This window comes from Neovison vison, chromosome 2 (assembly GCF_020171115.1).
Source record: "Neovison vison isolate M4711 chromosome 2, ASM_NN_V1, whole genome shotgun sequence".
NCBI lineage: Eukaryota > Metazoa > Chordata > Mammalia > Carnivora > Mustelidae > Neogale > Neogale vison.
The window spans coordinates 184,709,400-184,725,027 of NC_058092.1; the positions used below are offsets into that span (position 1 = coordinate 184,709,400).

At 56.1% G+C, this 15,628-nt stretch overlaps 1 protein-coding gene across 6 annotated transcripts in view; it reads left to right on the forward strand.

Moving 5' to 3' along the window:
* Positions 1–15,628, forward strand: part of PALD1 (phosphatase domain containing paladin 1) — a 78,003-nt gene that overhangs the window by 35,934 nt on the left and 26,441 nt on the right. For 5 of the 6 annotated variants that reach the window (XM_044239693.1, XM_044239695.1, XM_044239694.1 and 2 more), the window contains exons 2-9: positions 7,366–7,579; positions 10,132–10,234; positions 11,436–11,615; positions 12,711–12,875; positions 13,741–13,901; positions 14,130–14,205; positions 14,935–15,086; positions 15,439–15,538. In XM_044239693.1, coding sequence (XP_044095628.1) covers positions 7,395–7,579; positions 10,132–10,234; positions 11,436–11,615; positions 12,711–12,875; positions 13,741–13,901; positions 14,130–14,205; positions 14,935–15,086; positions 15,439–15,538 — 1,122 coding nt within the window. In that variant the 5' untranslated portion in view covers positions 7,366–7,394. Of the gene's footprint in view, positions 1–801; positions 818–7,365; positions 7,580–10,131; positions 10,235–11,435; positions 11,616–12,710; positions 12,876–13,740; positions 13,902–14,129; positions 14,206–14,934; positions 15,087–15,438; positions 15,539–15,628 lie in introns of those variants that run through there. The other variant, XM_044239698.1, reaches the window with a different exon arrangement.

Consider the following 15,628-nt stretch of genomic DNA (forward strand, 5'->3'; position numbering starts at 1 on the left):
TTTCAAAAGAAGGAGGCTGAGGGCTAGAGGTGGTGGAGGGTTAGGTCTGGGTGACACTCAGAGATGGGAGGCCATGTGCTACAAAGCCGAAGCCACGTGACTCTGTCTCCTCTGAGCTGCAGAGCCTGGGGAAATTCCTTTTGTTGGCCTGCTTCCCTGCGGCCTCTTCTGTAAAGTGGGGGAGTCACAAAGTCTCTGTATCACCTGGTTTTGAGGTGGTTGACATTAGCAAAGCCAAAAAACTCACAAAGATATGAGAAATCCTATCAGGCTATATGAGTGCCGTGATTATTATGGGAACGTGGATGGCAAGGGGCAGCGGCCACTGGAGGTGGTGGGGGGAACAAAGACACAGAGCTGGGGGAGCACAGTAGGGGGTGCAGGGGCACCCACGTGAGGAGTCGTGACCTTTGTCCCACTCTGAAACCATTACAAATAACTATACTTTAATTCCACGTTCCCAAAGTAATCCTGTTGGTCCTCAGAAACTGAGAAGGGATGGATAAGCCAAAGGAAAGTAGATAACGTCACTTGGTGCCCCCACTCAGGAGTAAGTAAACATCCTTAGTATCTTTTGTGCCTCCTTGTTGTGGGGTGCGGCCCTTGTTCCCATCAGCACGAGCCAGGCAGGGTGGGGAGATAACGAGATGGAGCCGATTTGTTCCGTCATTATGTGTGCAGCCCCTCCCCTGAGTCAGGCAGCGGTCGGTCGGAGCCAGGAAGGACGCAGGATGGCCCCTGCCAGGAAGAGCGTGCTGTGGAAGGGAATGGAGTGTTCCATCTTGCAGTGATCACAATGGGCTGCGGGTGTTGAGAGGTGGGGTGGAGGGGTGGGTGGTGGGTGTGTCATCAGGGTGGGCTTCCTGGAGGCACTGGGCTTTAACCTCAAGGGGTGGGTGGACTGTGGGAGGGTGGGGGGAGGAGGGCAGTCCAGGTAAGGGCAGGATGGTGTGGGAGCCGCTTCTTCCTCACGCTCTTGAGAAGGACTGAGACCTGCTCCTTGGTGCCCGCTGCCTGCTCCTCCGAAGCCTAGAAGCTTCAGGTGCCTGAGGCTGGTCAAATGCTCATCTCATAAATATTTCCTGAGCATCTGCTAGGCGCTGTCCTGGTGCTGGGGCAGCCATGTGGACCAGTCAGGCACTGTCCCGGCTTGGAGAGGGACAGGAAGAGGCTGAGGGGTTCCCATAACCCTATCAGTGAGGCAACTGGGAAATAAAAGGGCTTGTGGATGGACAGAGACTGGTGTGGGGTGCTGTGGGCAGACAGCGTCCCCAGAGGCTCAGAGAGGCCTCCCTGAGGAGGGACATTTGAGCCACGAGCACAGGAACGGGCGGCCATGTGAACAAGCTGAAGAACGTTCCAGGCAGAGGGTGCTGGGGTGCAGCCCTCATGAGGAGGAGTGGGCTGGGGGTGCTGGAAGAAGGAGGGGCCAGTGGCCAGGACAGGCGGTGAGTGAGGTCAGAGGGGCGGGGCCTCCTCAGCAGGGGACGGGGCTGGATGTCCCTGTGTGACCTGATTCAGGGTTTTACAGGATCCTCTGGCTGCTGCACGGAGGATGGATTGTGGGGGGACAGGAGCGGAGGACAGGAGCTGGTGGTCTGGACCGGGCGGTGGCAGAGGTGGGGGGAATAGGAGGGGGCAAACCTGTTCTTCTGTGGGGAGAGTGCCAGAGTGGGCAGAGGACTTGCCCAAGGTTATGCAGAGCAGGGCTGTCTGGGTTTGTGGTGATGGTCAGGAGCAAATGGGAACCTCCCTAAGAGAGCTGCCCCATCCAACGGAAGGGCAAGTTAGATCTGTGTGTTATACCCACTCTGCCCTGTCACTGGCTTGGGATGGGAGCCAGCGGACCGCTGAGCCCACCAATTCCTCCCAACTGTTCCTTTCATAGGTCTTGTCTGTGTGAGGCCCCTGGCCCCATGAGGGAGGTTCAGATCCAGCAGTGGCCAGGAGGGGGTAGGGGAAGGGGTGGTGGGGAGAGAAGTGCATGAGGTTGGGGCCCCTGGGAGGGGAAGGGGACTGTAGACTCCCCCTGCCCCCCCAAACGCATGGAGACCACACACCCTGATTTGGCTAATTACACACTCATGCATTATCTGCTCAACACCATCTCCCTGTGCTCCTGACACAGTCTTTCCCTTTGCTCAGGCTAGAGGGAGCCATGGCTCGGCCAGGGAGCCTGGGCATGGGAGGCAGGAGCTCTGGCTCTCAGTTCTGTCCTTGTGACTTGGAGCACCCCGAGTCCCCTCACTGGGTCTCTGTTTCCTCCTCTGTGGAGAGAGAGGGTTGGACTAGCTGACCTCCGGGGCGTAGCCTGCTCTGAAGCTGCTTTTGGGAGCCTTTGGTGACAGCTGGTTGTGTGGTTCTGGGAGTCACGTCTTTCCTTGAGGTGGGACTAGGGATTTTGTAAGAGGGTCTGGGTCCATCCTAGCAGGCAGGGAGGGAGGACAAAGGAACAGGCTGGGGGCAGTAGCTGACATGCAGCTTTCCACTTCAGTCCTGAGAGCCAAACTCTGCTTTGGAAAAGCCTGCAGGGTTTGCCAAACCTGGAGGTCATGGCTGTTGCATCAGGACAGGGACAAAGAAGATGAGGACTTGCGAGCTTTGGGTTACAGATGGGGAAACTGAGACCAGAGTGGGGACGTTTCAGTTCTACCAAGAACCATATGAAAAGAAACAGACTTAAACTCATGTTGGTGTTTTGGGCCGAGGCCTGAAAAGTCTGCTCTTGAACCTCCTGCCTGGCCTCCCTGCTTCAGCACTTCCTTGGCTTGAATGCTGCCATTGACCAGAAGCTTATCACTCTGCAGCCTGGGTATTTGTGCTATAACATCAGGCAGTCAGTTGATGAGCTGGAGCTCATGTTCCAACTCCTAACGCTGAGTTGTTCCTGGGGAAACAAGGTCACCTCTCTGCCACGGGTTCCAGAGGGCGGTTTCTTTTCTCTCAGGAAAAACTGCGTGTGGAGGCAGGCGGATGCATGTCCTCGTGGGGGAATTCCTCAGACACCGTAAGGGCTGTGGTCCAGATGATTCTGTGGCTTCTTAGTCGCTGAGGGCTTCTGTGGGTGAAATGGGACCTGGAGTCCTCAATCCCACTGTGGGGAATCCTGTACCTCTCTCCCTCTCTGGGAGGCTGTGTCTGGCAGAGAATGGAGTGGGTGGGTGGGGGTCCAAGAGGGAGGGAGGAGGGTGTGGGGCATGCTCCGGCTCTCAGGGTCAGCTGTGAGGAGGCAGGAAGGCAAACTGGCCGCTGCTGTCTGCCATCCTCCTCCGAAAATGGACACAGTAAGGCCAGGACCTTTGGGCTTGTTGGATGCCACCTGCTCTGTCGGTGCTTTGAAGTGTTAACAAGCAGATGCAAAGGAGAAAGTGAAAGGGGACCTATATTTGATGGAGAATATCCTTTTTTTTAAAAGATTTATTTTATTTGGGGCGCCTGGGTGGCTCAGTGGGTTAAGCATTTGCCTTCGGCTCAGGTCATGATCTCAGGGTCCTGGGATCGAGCCCCGCATCGGGCTCTCTGCTAAGCAGGGAGCCTGCTTCCCCCTCTCTCTCTCTGCCTGCCTACTTGTGATCTCTCTCTGTCAAATAAATAAATAAAAAACCTTTAAAGAAAAAGATTTATTTTATTTATTTGAGAGCGAGAGAGAGAGAGAGCATGAGCCGGAGGAGGGGCAGAGGGAGAGGGAGAAGCAGGCTCGCCGCCGAGCAGGGAGCCCGACGCAGGACTCAGTCTCGGGACCCTGAGACCATGACCTGAGCCGAAGGCAGACGCTTAACCCACTGAGCCACCCAGGCACCCCTGGCAGAGAATATTCTTCCTTCAAATTAGGGTTTTCTTTCTTTCTTTCTTTTTTTTTTGGCCAAGAGCCCCTCTAGCTAGCTGGCAGAAACTCATGGACCCCCTTTCCAGAATGTTTTCAAGTGCACAGACTGTACGGGCTTACAGAGGAAGTAAGTTGTAGTCAGAGAGCTATGGAAACACGGAAAAACAAGTTGGTGATGTAGTAATACATGCCGTCAGTTATTATTTTGTGAACAAGATCACCGATGAAGTAAATGAAGGTTAACTTTTGTTTTGTGAAGACACATCGTGACCAGGCTGTTGTCGCTCAGCTCGGGTGCGGATGTGAAGCTAGTGTGCCTTTGATGGGCACATGTCTGGCGGCAGACACCCACGTCAGTGTGATTGTCCTTTCGGTCTCAGGCCTTGAGAACCTGTTTGCAGATGGCACGGCAGCATCTTTTGGGCTTGCTGGGCACAGTGAGGATAGGTTTCATTCTGGGGTCCTCAGGAATCACCTGCTCATAAGGTCCCTTGTGAGAACCTGGGGGCTTAAGACTACCAGGCACACATTTGCCCAGAGTTGGCGAGTCAAGGCACTCCAGCGCCTGTGGGCGGGGCCCCGGGTCCCTGTGGCTTTAAAGGACGGATGATCGAGAGCTGAGTTTCCAGACACCTGCACAGCGCGGTGGGGTATAAACTGCCCGTGAGTTTCATGGCAACCAGGTCCCAGGCTCTGTCACACAGTGGGGACAGCAGCCTTCACTCGTGATCGGATGAAGTTCCAGACTAGCATAATTGTTTATAAACCATCCAGGGTCCATGGAGTGGGTCTTTCAGTCCGCCCACACCCTGTCCCGCCCTCCATTCTCCCCCCAGGCAGAAGTTTGAGCACTAGGGACCTCGCTAACACACCCCCTACCTTGCTGACCACTTTCCCTGGTAGTGGGCAGTCGTGGCGTGACCTCTAGGGCCACCAGTCGTAGGAGCTAAATCTGTTTGGATCTGGAAAAGGCTTTTTGACCATGCCATCCCTGTTGTCGTTTTAGGGCTGGGGACATGGGGAAGTTGCTTGGGGCCCTGCAGCCCAAGACCAGCAGGAGGAGGCCCCTGGGCCAGTGAGGCTCACTCCAGGCAGGGTGGAGAGAGGTTTCAGGAGGAGTTTTGCAGAGTGGGAGGCCTGGAGATCCGGGGCTTCACCCTCCTCTGGACGGTTTGTAAGCCAGTCAACTTTCAAAGGGTATTGTTCATCCCCCAGCCCTGAAGCCTACAGCTGTGCACATGGATATTGTCCCCCGGCAACCCTGATGGGGCACCAGCTGGGGCCTGTTGTCGCCTGTGGAGCCCATGAGAAGGGGGGCGTGGCTGGAGCTGGAGCTCTGGGGATGTCATCCACAGCTCAGCCCAGAGCGGGCAGCTGTGGGCACCTGCTGCCTCCTATAGGCCCTTCCCATGTCCTGTCCCTCATGCCCTTGTCTGCGCCAGCTACCAGTGCTCCTGTTCCTGGGGGAGACTCTTCCCAGCCATGCCTTCTTGGCCCAGGCTGCAGAGAAGGTCTGGAGAACTTCGGTGAGGGGCGTTGCCAAAGCAAGTGAAGTGGAAAGAATTTTCTGGCTCTCCTTTCGGCGGGCTGGGGCCCACTGCGGAGCCCCTCTTGCACTCTGAGCAGCCTGTGCTTCTGTTTAGGAACAGAGAGGCTCATTCTGTCTACCTTTGGCAGAGACAGGGAGAGAGAGAGAGAGAGAGAGAGAGAAAGTGGTAGGGAGAAATTGGATGGGGTGTGGTGGGGCTCTTACAAACACAAGGTGTGCGTGTTGACAGCCATGTCACATGGCTGCTGGGAGTTTTCAAGGATGACAAGGCAGGGCCAGAAGGAGAGAGGGAGCCCTTTCCAGACCAGAGAGGGACAGGACAGGTGGTGGTCTGGGAAGGTTTGAGGAGGGGTGAATGAGTCTAGTCACTCTCTAGGCGGCTCTGGGGAGGGGGAGCCTGAGTGTTCAGGGCCTGGGGACGCTCAGCCTTCCCACTGACCTGCTGAGCCCCTGCCTCCACCACCCACTTCCCCGAGGTGCTGCTGCTGGTTTCCAGAGGCCAGGGTAGAGGGAAACATGGCTGGCTCCAGCAGATTGTTTGCACCGTGTGGAGCAGCTCACCTTGGGCTGAGGGGCTGACTGTGGGTGAGGGAGTCTGGCGTCTAGGGACCGCTCCCTGCGCCCTCCAGCAGCTCCTTGCCTATCTCTGGCTGTTTCCCCAGACGTTCTCTGATTTATTCTCAGTATGCTTTAACTTTATTACCTAGTGTTCAGAGGAGAAAAAGCAAAAGGAGATGATACAAATGAACTCTCATCCCACTTGGTGATAACTTACATGAGCACCTTGATGTGTACCTGCCAGAGTTTTCCGCTGATACATTTTCATGAAGTGAAACGGGATAGCAGCCTATCCTGGCCTTACAACCCGCTCCTTCTGTTCCTGCATCCTCAATGCCTTTCCCGTCCATCAGTGTGATATTTTCAATGGCTGTTGAACCTTTCATCTTCGAGATGCCCCTACTTTTTTCAGTAGAGCTGCTGTTGTTGGCTGGAGGGGGTTCCCAGGGTTTGGCCATTGTAAGTGACACTTCCAGGAGCAACACATCCCGGAAGCCTGGTTTTTGCGGACGTCCTTAAGTATTTCTCTGGGAGAGAACCCCTCCCCTCAGGGAAGCACTGCATCCAGCAGGGCGCCCAGCCTGCCTCCTGCGCGTGCAGGGCGGAAGCTTTGGCTGTGATGGCAATACTGATGATGGCATCCAGTTCAGGGGCCTGGCACTTTCACTGAACCCTTGGGTGTCCCCAGCCTCATTTTGTGATATTCATGACCAAACTGTCCTCCTGCATCCTATTTGCATCCACGTTCTCTCTCCCTCTTTTTTTAAAGATTTATTTATTTTAGAGAGTGCCCACGAGCGAGCGAGCGAGCGAGCGAGAACACGAGCAGGGGCAGAGGCAGAGGGAGAGGAGAGAGACTCTCAAGCAGACTCCCCGTTGAGCACAGAGCCAGATACTGGGTTCGATCTCATGACCCTGAGATCATGACCTGAGCCGAAACCGAGGTGGACTCTTAGTGGACTGAGCGCCCCCCGCCCATTCCCCTTCTTCAGAGCCAAGCCTGACTTCCCTCTGCACCTGCCCCAGGTCTTCCCACTTCTCCCCACTCTGGGAGCCTGGCCTCCGTGTGGCCTGACCCAGTCACTTAGAGCCCTAGGTCCTGCTGACCTGGTGTGGAGGGTTAATTAACCCCTTCCTGACACTCATCTTTTCGCCAGAGGAGTGTAACCGTAAGGGGTCAGGGGCTGTGTCTTTCCGTCCCTTTATGTCCATTACCCTCCCAGACCAGTAGTCAAGGGACAGGTACACAGTAGGCACTCAGTGAACAGGTGGGAGACAGCACACCTACCTTCTGTTTCCAGCTACAGGCTGAGCTGGCTCTTTCTGGGCCTCAGACTTGGCATCTGAGCAGTGGGGGTAGAGGTGGGCTAGGTCCCGGCCTGCCGTGAATTTTCTCACCGCTTCTGCCACCACATGCCTTCTCATCCTGCAGGTCTGGGCTCCTGAGGCTGCCAGCGGACTATGGGCACCACGGCCAGCACAGCCCAGCAGACGGTTTCGGCGGGCACCCCCTTTGAGGGTCTCCAGGGCGGCGGCACAATGGACAGTCAGCACTCGCTCAGTGTCCACTCCTTTCAGACCACGGGCATGCACAACAGTAAGGCCAAGTCCATCATCCCCAACAAAGTGGCCCCCGTCGTGATCACGTGAGTGGCGGCGGGATGGGGGTTTCTGTGACTGTATCCCTGGAAGACATGGTGGGGACAGCTGCCCAGAGGAGTGGTGGCATAGAGCACTTAGTCTACAAACCACTTTCACCGATGAAGATATTGAGGCCCAGAGAGGTTAAGCAGTTTGCCTGGAGTAACACAGCAATCAAGTGGCTGAATGGGTCTCTGTTGTGGGTCTCTTAGCCCATGGCCACAGGGCCAGGAGGCATGGAGAAGGAGGAGTGGCTGGTGGGGGGACACGTATTTGAAAATCATTTTTGGCCGAATATTTTCAAAGGGAGCTTACAGACGGAGATGAATAAAATGTAAAGATTTTTATTTTTCACACCTAGTAATTATGGTTCGAAACTGGGGTTAATACCAGGTTGTGAAAGAGCTGTGGGCTCAAAAAGCTGGCAGCTCTTGGTCACTTCTCTTAATTAGGTCCTTGAGGGGTTTTCCTGGAGGAGGCCGAGAGGGGGTTCTGGTACCATATTTTGAGACATGTGGATACACCACATGCGTCCAGAGGAACAGGATCCAGAAGGACGCTCTGCAACCCTCTCTGCCCTGTGGCGTCAGTGAAGGAGTGGGTGCTGGGAGCCAGGGGCCAGGAGGACAAGAGAGGCATGGGCTCTGTCTCCTGGTGAATTGGGAAGTCGCATCTGCCTCTGGGCCCCTCCAGCATGCAAGATATAGGACATAGTGAGCTAAGAACGAACTATGTTCCACACATAGAAGTTTGGCAGAGACCTAGCAGGTGGGACTTTCTGTGTAAGGAGACCTAAGGGGTGGGAATAGTACATTGGCCTGCTGGCTTTGGGGCCTGACAGGAAAATTAGGATCCCAATCCACTACTGTGCTTGCAGTAAGGGGAAGAGAAGAGACGTACAGACAAGAGACTTGATACGTAGTCTCTCTGCCAGAGATGACACATGGAGGTTTGGCCCTTGAGGGTCGTGTTGGAGACACATGTCCTGGGCCTTGCTCTGTGACCTCGGAAAAATCCTTTTCCCTCTCGGGGTCTTGTTTTTCCTTATCCGATCACATGGGGATGATGAGCAAAATACTTAACAAAGTGGTGTGGCTCAGAACAGTCTTGGGCCTGCCAGAGTGAGACTGTGTGTGCCTCCTGGATCCAGCATGAGCCCAGCACCCCGGGATTATAGCATGTTTAGGACGAAGGGACCTTAAAGATCACCCAACACAGGGCCTGGCAAACTGTATCCTGTGGGCCAAATGGCACCTAGTGTCTGTTTTTGTAAATACAGTTTTATTGGAACACCATCATTTACATACTGTCTGTGGACGCTTAACACTCGAATAGCAGAGTTGTAGTTGCAACAGAAACTATGGCTTAAAGTTGAAATTATTTACTGTCCAATTCTTGATATAAAAGGTTTGCTGACTCCTGATCTAATATGTTTTAGATCAGGTGTGAAAACTGGATCTAAATACATAAACCAAGCTTCTGGGGGTAGAGGGATTTGTCCACCACATGGTGAGATGGAGGCTGAGCTGGGAGAGGGACCCTAAGTCTCTCGACTCCTTGCTTAGTGCTCCCCTGCCCCACTCGGTCCCCTGCCCTGCCTTTCCTGGACGCAGTTCTTTAGTAAAGAGGAGCAGTGTCTTATTCACTGTTACAACCAGCACGGAAGCTTCTTGTGTCTTGAGCAGACAGATCCATGCCAGTTTAGTATCTGCAGAAATCTGGTTTTATACCCATGGGTTTTGCTTGAAATGGTCCCATGTAGCGGTAGCTCTGTGACTGGTAAAAATGATTATTTTAATAAACCCTTATTGTGCCCAAGGCTCTTGGCTGAGCACTTCCATTCAGCAGTGACTTGAGTTCTCACAGCGGCCCCAGAAGGTGAGACTTACTGGAAAGGGAGCCAAAGAGAGAGTGAGTAACTCCAAAACCACAACGTTGCTGAGTGAGGGGTTCATGCCCGGGTCATGCAACCCCAAAGCCTGTGTCCTGAGCCCCCTTACTGTGCCATGGGGTTGTTCTCAGAGACAATCTGATGGAAGGGTCCCGGGGGACCCAAGCAACCCTTGAATGGGAGGCCTTAAATAAGACCGAAGCTTCTCTCTGCATGAGAGTCCAGGACGCATGCCAGGCTGGAAATGGCCACTCTGGGATCAGCCAGGCCCCTTCTCTCTTGTTTCCCCACCATCATCAGCACTTCTCACCATCACCTCTGAAGAGAAAGTAGAAGGCACCCACCTTCCCTTTAAGGGAATGGCCAGAAGTTGTTTGCATTACCACTTCTCCCGATACCCCACTGGTCAAAACTTAATCACATGACCATCCTATAGCTCCAAAGGAGGCTGGGAAATGTAGTTCTCTGCCAAATAATGGCCCAGTCAGAATTCCAGGGTTCTGTTGCTGAGGAAGAAGGGGAGGGTGGATACTGGGGACAGCAGGCTGTCTCTGGCACAGGTGGGTAGCTGCGTGGGTAGGCTGGCCCTGTTGTGGGGTCTGGTGAGGGTGGAGGCTACCTTGATCCCAAAGGTTTCCTGACTTGGGCTCCATTCTGCCCTGACAGGTACAACTGTAAGGAGGAGTTCCAGATCCATGACGAACTACTCAAGTCCCATTACACGCTGGGCCGGCTCTCAGACGCCACCCCTGAGCACTACCTGGTGCAGGTGAGGGCAGCCTGGTCCCTCCCTCCCCCTTGAGCCTCCCTCAACCCCCTCTGGTCCTCCTTCCTCATGGGGTCCCTCCTCTTACTTTCCCCACTGACCCCTTTTCTGCTTCATGTCCTCACCCTATCCTCTGGGGTCCTCATCCACTTCCTCTCACCCCCTGCTTTCCTGGGGCCGCACCCCTTACCCTGTGGAGACCCCTGCTTGTCTCTCCTGGCAGCTCCCTTCCTGGCCCCAGCCTGCACACACCCTACCTTCGGAGCAGGAGGGAGAACAGAGTCAGTGGGGATCCCGAGCTGGGGGATCTCCATTCCATTCTCCACATTCCAGAACTTCTCTGGCTTAGCTGTCTTTCCCTTCCCATATCCTCAGGAAAGCCCCACATGCCCAAGTGACTTTCATTTCCCTTGTTCCCTGCTATAGCTCCCGGCCCTGGAACAGTGCTCAGGCACTGTGTAGGTGCTCCGTAAATAGCAAATGGGTAATCATGCTGATTAAACTGCATTTGTTGAAAGAGTAGCTGGGATTTCCCGGTGTCTGGAAGAGCTGGTTCCGTTTCTAATCTGTCAGTCAATGTGTGGATCCTGTTGGAGGGGCACGGCCAGATGATGTCCAAGCTCCGTTGTGCCCAGGAATGAACTCGCCCGGTGCCTCTTGCTCTCATCTTCTTTGTCCTCATTGCGTCCATTCATTCCCAGCTGCGGGGGAGAGAGCCCCGTCTGTCCTCAGAGCTTCAGGACCTCAGGAAGGGCCTAGTGCACTTTTCCTCTAGCTGACTCCTGGGGCCCCGGCTGTGACTCCCTGCCTGAGCCCCTGCTCCAAGTCCTTCCTCAGGCCAAGGGAGATATTTGCTTTTTCCTGGAGAGCTTCGGACCCCACCCTAAAGCCAAATCCTGCCCCTGGAGTGTCTCTCTGTGTTCTCTTTCCTTAAGGCCTGGCTCCAATGCCTCCATGAAACTTTCTATGATTCCTCATCAGGAGGAGTTGTTTTTCCCTTTCCCATGCCAAAAGACATCCTCCTTGGGATCACAGATGGTCACATAATTTGTTTGTTTTTTCTAAAAACCTGCAAACAACTAGAAGACCCTGTCCCCTGCCCCTTCTCTCTGCTCCCTGTCCTCTGGGGCCTGGGACAGAGCTCCACCAATAGAAGATGTCCCTGAGCCATCAGAGTAACCCCCTGTGGCTCTTCCCCTGCCAGGGACGCTACTTCCTGGTGCGGGATATTGCTGAGAAGATGGATGTCCTGGGCACTGCTCAGAGCTGTGGGGCCCCCAACTTCCGGCAAGTACGGAATGGGCTCACCGTGTTTGGCATGGGACAGCCCAGCCTCTCTGGATTCAGGCGGGTCCTCCAGAAACTCCAGAAGGATGGACACAAGGTAAATGGGGCTGCTTCTGGACAGAGTCTTGCCCCCAACATCTGGCAAAGGGGCTCCTGGGAGGGGCCTGGACCCATGTTGGGGAGGGTGGCTAGGGACCCAGACCAGGCTCTACCAGGCCTTGAATGCCATGGTGATCACTGTGGTCAGCATGGTTGGGAAATTCTGGGTCCGTATTTATTGCCTTGTCGTGTGTGGACCTGGGGGCCCTGAGGTCGGAATGCCCTTATACACTACACTGCATGTTGAGAACCTTGGAGAATGAGAAAGGTGATGGGGTGATAAGAGGGTCCAGGTCATAACAGGAGAGGCACAGCTTGGTGACTACAGTGGACACAGGTCCTTCTATGAAGGTAGGGCAGTTACTCCCATTTCACAGAGGAGGACACCGAGGCCCAGAGAGGACGAGTGCCGCAGCTTAGGAGTGGTGTCCTGAGACCCAAACCAGCCACCTGGATTCTAAATGACTCCTCTTTCCAGCCTGATGCTGAGACGGGGTTTTGCGCACCTGAGGGTCCTCTGTGATTTCAGGCTCCGTGTGGGCAGCCCGTGTCTGGTGTGACCAGGGTTTAGCCGGAGAGTCCCCGAGTGAACCAGAGTGGGGTGGGCTGTTAGCTCTGGGCGGATCCTGTCCGGTTCCCCAGGGAAGGGTCTGCCCACCTCTCTCTCCTCTGTGCAAGGTGCTCAGTGAAGGAATGGTTGAACGGTGGTGGCGGGCATTCATTTCTCCCCGCAGTGTTCATCAGGCACTTGATTTATCTGCCCTTTCCTGCTCCGAAGAGTGGGGAAGTGAAAATGATCAGGATACGGTTCTCCCTGTAAGGAACCTGTAGTCCACGAAGGGAGACGTGTTCACTGATCATGTGAGGATGAAGCAGGAATTCATACCAGGAGCTTCAGGCAAAGGGCTGTGGGCCCTGAGAAGAGGGACAGTCAGGAGCAGGTGACACTGGGACTGAGCAGGCCCAGGGTGGGGGTGACAGGCGCTCAAAGAGGAGGGACCGGTCTGTGCAAAGGCACAGAGGTGAGGCAGAAGGCCGGGCGCCCCCGTGCTGGGTAGCGGTGACACTCTCTTCCTCCTTTGGCCCCTGGCAGGAGTGCGTGGTCTTCTGTGTGCGGGAGGAGCCCGTGCTGTTCCTGCGTGCCGATGACGACTTCGTGCCCTACACACCTCGAGATAAGCAGAATCTTCGTGAGAACCTCCAGGGCCTGGGACCTGGGATCCAGGCAGAGAGCTTAGAGCTGGCCATCCGGAAAGAGGTGAGGGTCCCTGGTGTGGGTGGAGGGCCCTCTCCCTGGCAGGCCGCAGGCCTCTGTGTTGGGACCCTGCCTCCCAGCCCCACTTTGCTCTCACCGGCCCGTGCTCATCCACTCTTCGGCCCTGGTTGGGCGAGTCGCTGGCTGTAGGGCCTGCTTATGGCAGCCTGAGGAGGGACGTTTCCTATTTCCGGCTCCCTTTGCTTCTGCCCCTTTCCTACCCTGCACACCTCCTCCAGGCTCAACACCTGTATTTAGCAGGGGCCTGGTGGCGTGGAAGGAGCATTAGACTAGGAGCCCCAACATGGAGGGTCAGCCCTCTGGGAGCTGTGAGGCCCAGGTGAGTCACTTCTCTTGATGGGCCTCTGGCTTTCTGGTCTCTGAGGTGCCCCTGTTCTCCTGCACAACCTGGAGGCCTGTCAAGGGTTCTGATGTTGTTGGCCCACTGCGGAGGTGTGTGCCTGGGGTCAGTGGCTACAGTGCCCCCAGAGGCTCCCATGGGCATGAACCCATGGTCTTCCATCTCCCTCTGGGGGCCTCATCTCCTCTGGCACCAGGCTGACTGAGCTTCCCCTGTCCTTGATTCTGATGGCTTAGCTGATTCCTGCTGCCTACAGGACAGGGCAGGGCACTTGCTCCCTGGCGCCAGTGTGGGCCCTGTCATCTTGTGCATAGGCTGCTGCCCTTGGGCCACTGGCCACCACCGTCCCATCAGGCCTCCTAGGGCGCAGAGCACCTGGTTCCCCCTGGAGGAAAAGCAGCCTATCCGTGGCCTCTGTGCGGTCTCCTCACTCTAGAGCTTGGCCAGGAAGGCCAGGAGGGGCCTGCAGGTCCGTCATGGCCCTCTGGCCCCCACTCCGCCACGCAGATCCATGACTTCGCCCAGCTGAGCGAGAACACTTACCATGTTTACCACAACATCGAGGACCTGCTGGGGGAGCCCCACGCTGTGACCATCCGGGGTGAGGACGATGTGCACGTGACCGAGGAGGTGTACAAGCGGCCCCTCTTCCTGCAGCCTGCCTACAGGTACCGAGTGACAGGCCTCCCCGATGTCAGCAGAGGGTTTGGGCCGCACAGATGCCTGCGTGCTGGGCAGTGGAGCTCCCTGGCCCTGCTCCCCAGCTGTGGTCTCACTTTCACTGTCTGCAGGCTGGGCCAAGCTCCCCACAGCCATCTCTCCCATAGGAATGCAGGGGTGGGGGGATGCCCGGGCTGTGTGGCCTGCCTGATGGGTCTCTCCCCGTCACCTGGCAGGTACTACCGCCTGCCCTTGCCAGAGCAAGGGGCCCCCCTGGAAGCCCAGTTTGATGCCTTTGTGAATGTTCTCCGGGTAAGTCAGGGCAGGAGGGGGCAGGGGGTGGTGGGAGCACAGAGTAGGGACTAGAGCCTGGAGAGCAGGTCTGGGTCTAGGCCCTGTCTCCATTGTGATGCTCAGGGCGAGTGTGGCCTCTGGCTTTCCTCAGAGGAAGGCTTCCTTCTGTGTTGTGTAGGAGGTGGAATGTGTGTGTGGGTGTGTGTGTGTGAGTATGTATATTTGTGCATTCTCTAATGACAGAGCCCAGCACTGACAGTCTGAAGGCCTGGACGCTGGACAGACTCAGTTGCTAACTTGGCTGTGTGATCTTGGACAAATCACCTGACTTCTCTGGACATCAAGTTATTGGGGCTCAGAGATTCTCGTCTGTGGCCTCTTGAGCTGGTGTTTCCTGAGTACTGGTGTTGTTTCTTTCCCAGCCCCTGCAGGAGGCCACCTTATTTAATTTGCATCTCATGGGGATGTCAAATATAGGCCTGTCACCTCTGAGCAGTCTTACTTCCAGGCCCAGCTGGCTGAGCTCCCCAAGGGCCGGGGCAGGAGGCAGGGCTGTACTTCTTGGGGCAGGTGGAACAGATTAGGCTTAGAAGTTTGCCAGAAGCGGCTGACCCCCCTGTCTAGGCACCCCTTGCCAAAAACTGCGGGGCACAGATGGGCCGATGTCATGACCCCCATCTCCCCGGACTTGGTCCTGGCAGAGGGTTTCCAGGTCATGCTGTTGCTGACAGTCGTGGTCTTTCCCAGGAAACCCCCAGCCTGCTGCCGCTCCGTGATGCCCACGGGCCTCCTCCTGCTCTCCTCTTCAGCTGTCAGACAGGCGTGGGCAGGACCAACCTGGGAATGACCCTGGGGTCCCTCGTCCTGTTTCACCACAGTGGGGCTGCCTCGAGGCCAGAGTGAGTGTCCCAGGGCGCCGCAGGGATGAGGAGAGGCGGGCGCAGGGCTGCCAGAGTGCTGGGGCCACACCAGGAGCCCAGGGCCAAAGCTGGAGGTGGGGCACGTGGGGATCATTTCCTGGGTTGCCACAGGCTTGCTGAGGAATGTGGAAAAAGTCGTTTGACCTTTCTGGGCCTCAGTTTCTCCACTGGGGAAAATACCCCTTGCTTCCCCCAGCCTGAATGGGAAGGAAGACTTGGAACCTGTAGTCCAGGGCCCCTCAGCGGCCATGTGAATGGAAGCATCAAGAGCGGGAGCGGGGGTAGAAGACTTTGGGGGTACCGCCTCTGCTACTGACCCCTTCCTCGTCAGGGCTGTTCCCCTGCAGGCCAAGCCGCTGCCCCTGGGGCAGCTTCAGCTGATCCAGAGCTTTCTCCATGTGGTGCCTCAGGGGAGGAAGATGGTGGACGAGGTGAGCTGGGGGCTGGGGGCCGTGGCCGTGGAGGGGTGGGCCCTTCTCCACTGGTGGGGTCTCTTCCTCCCCTGTACTGCCCCCTTCTTG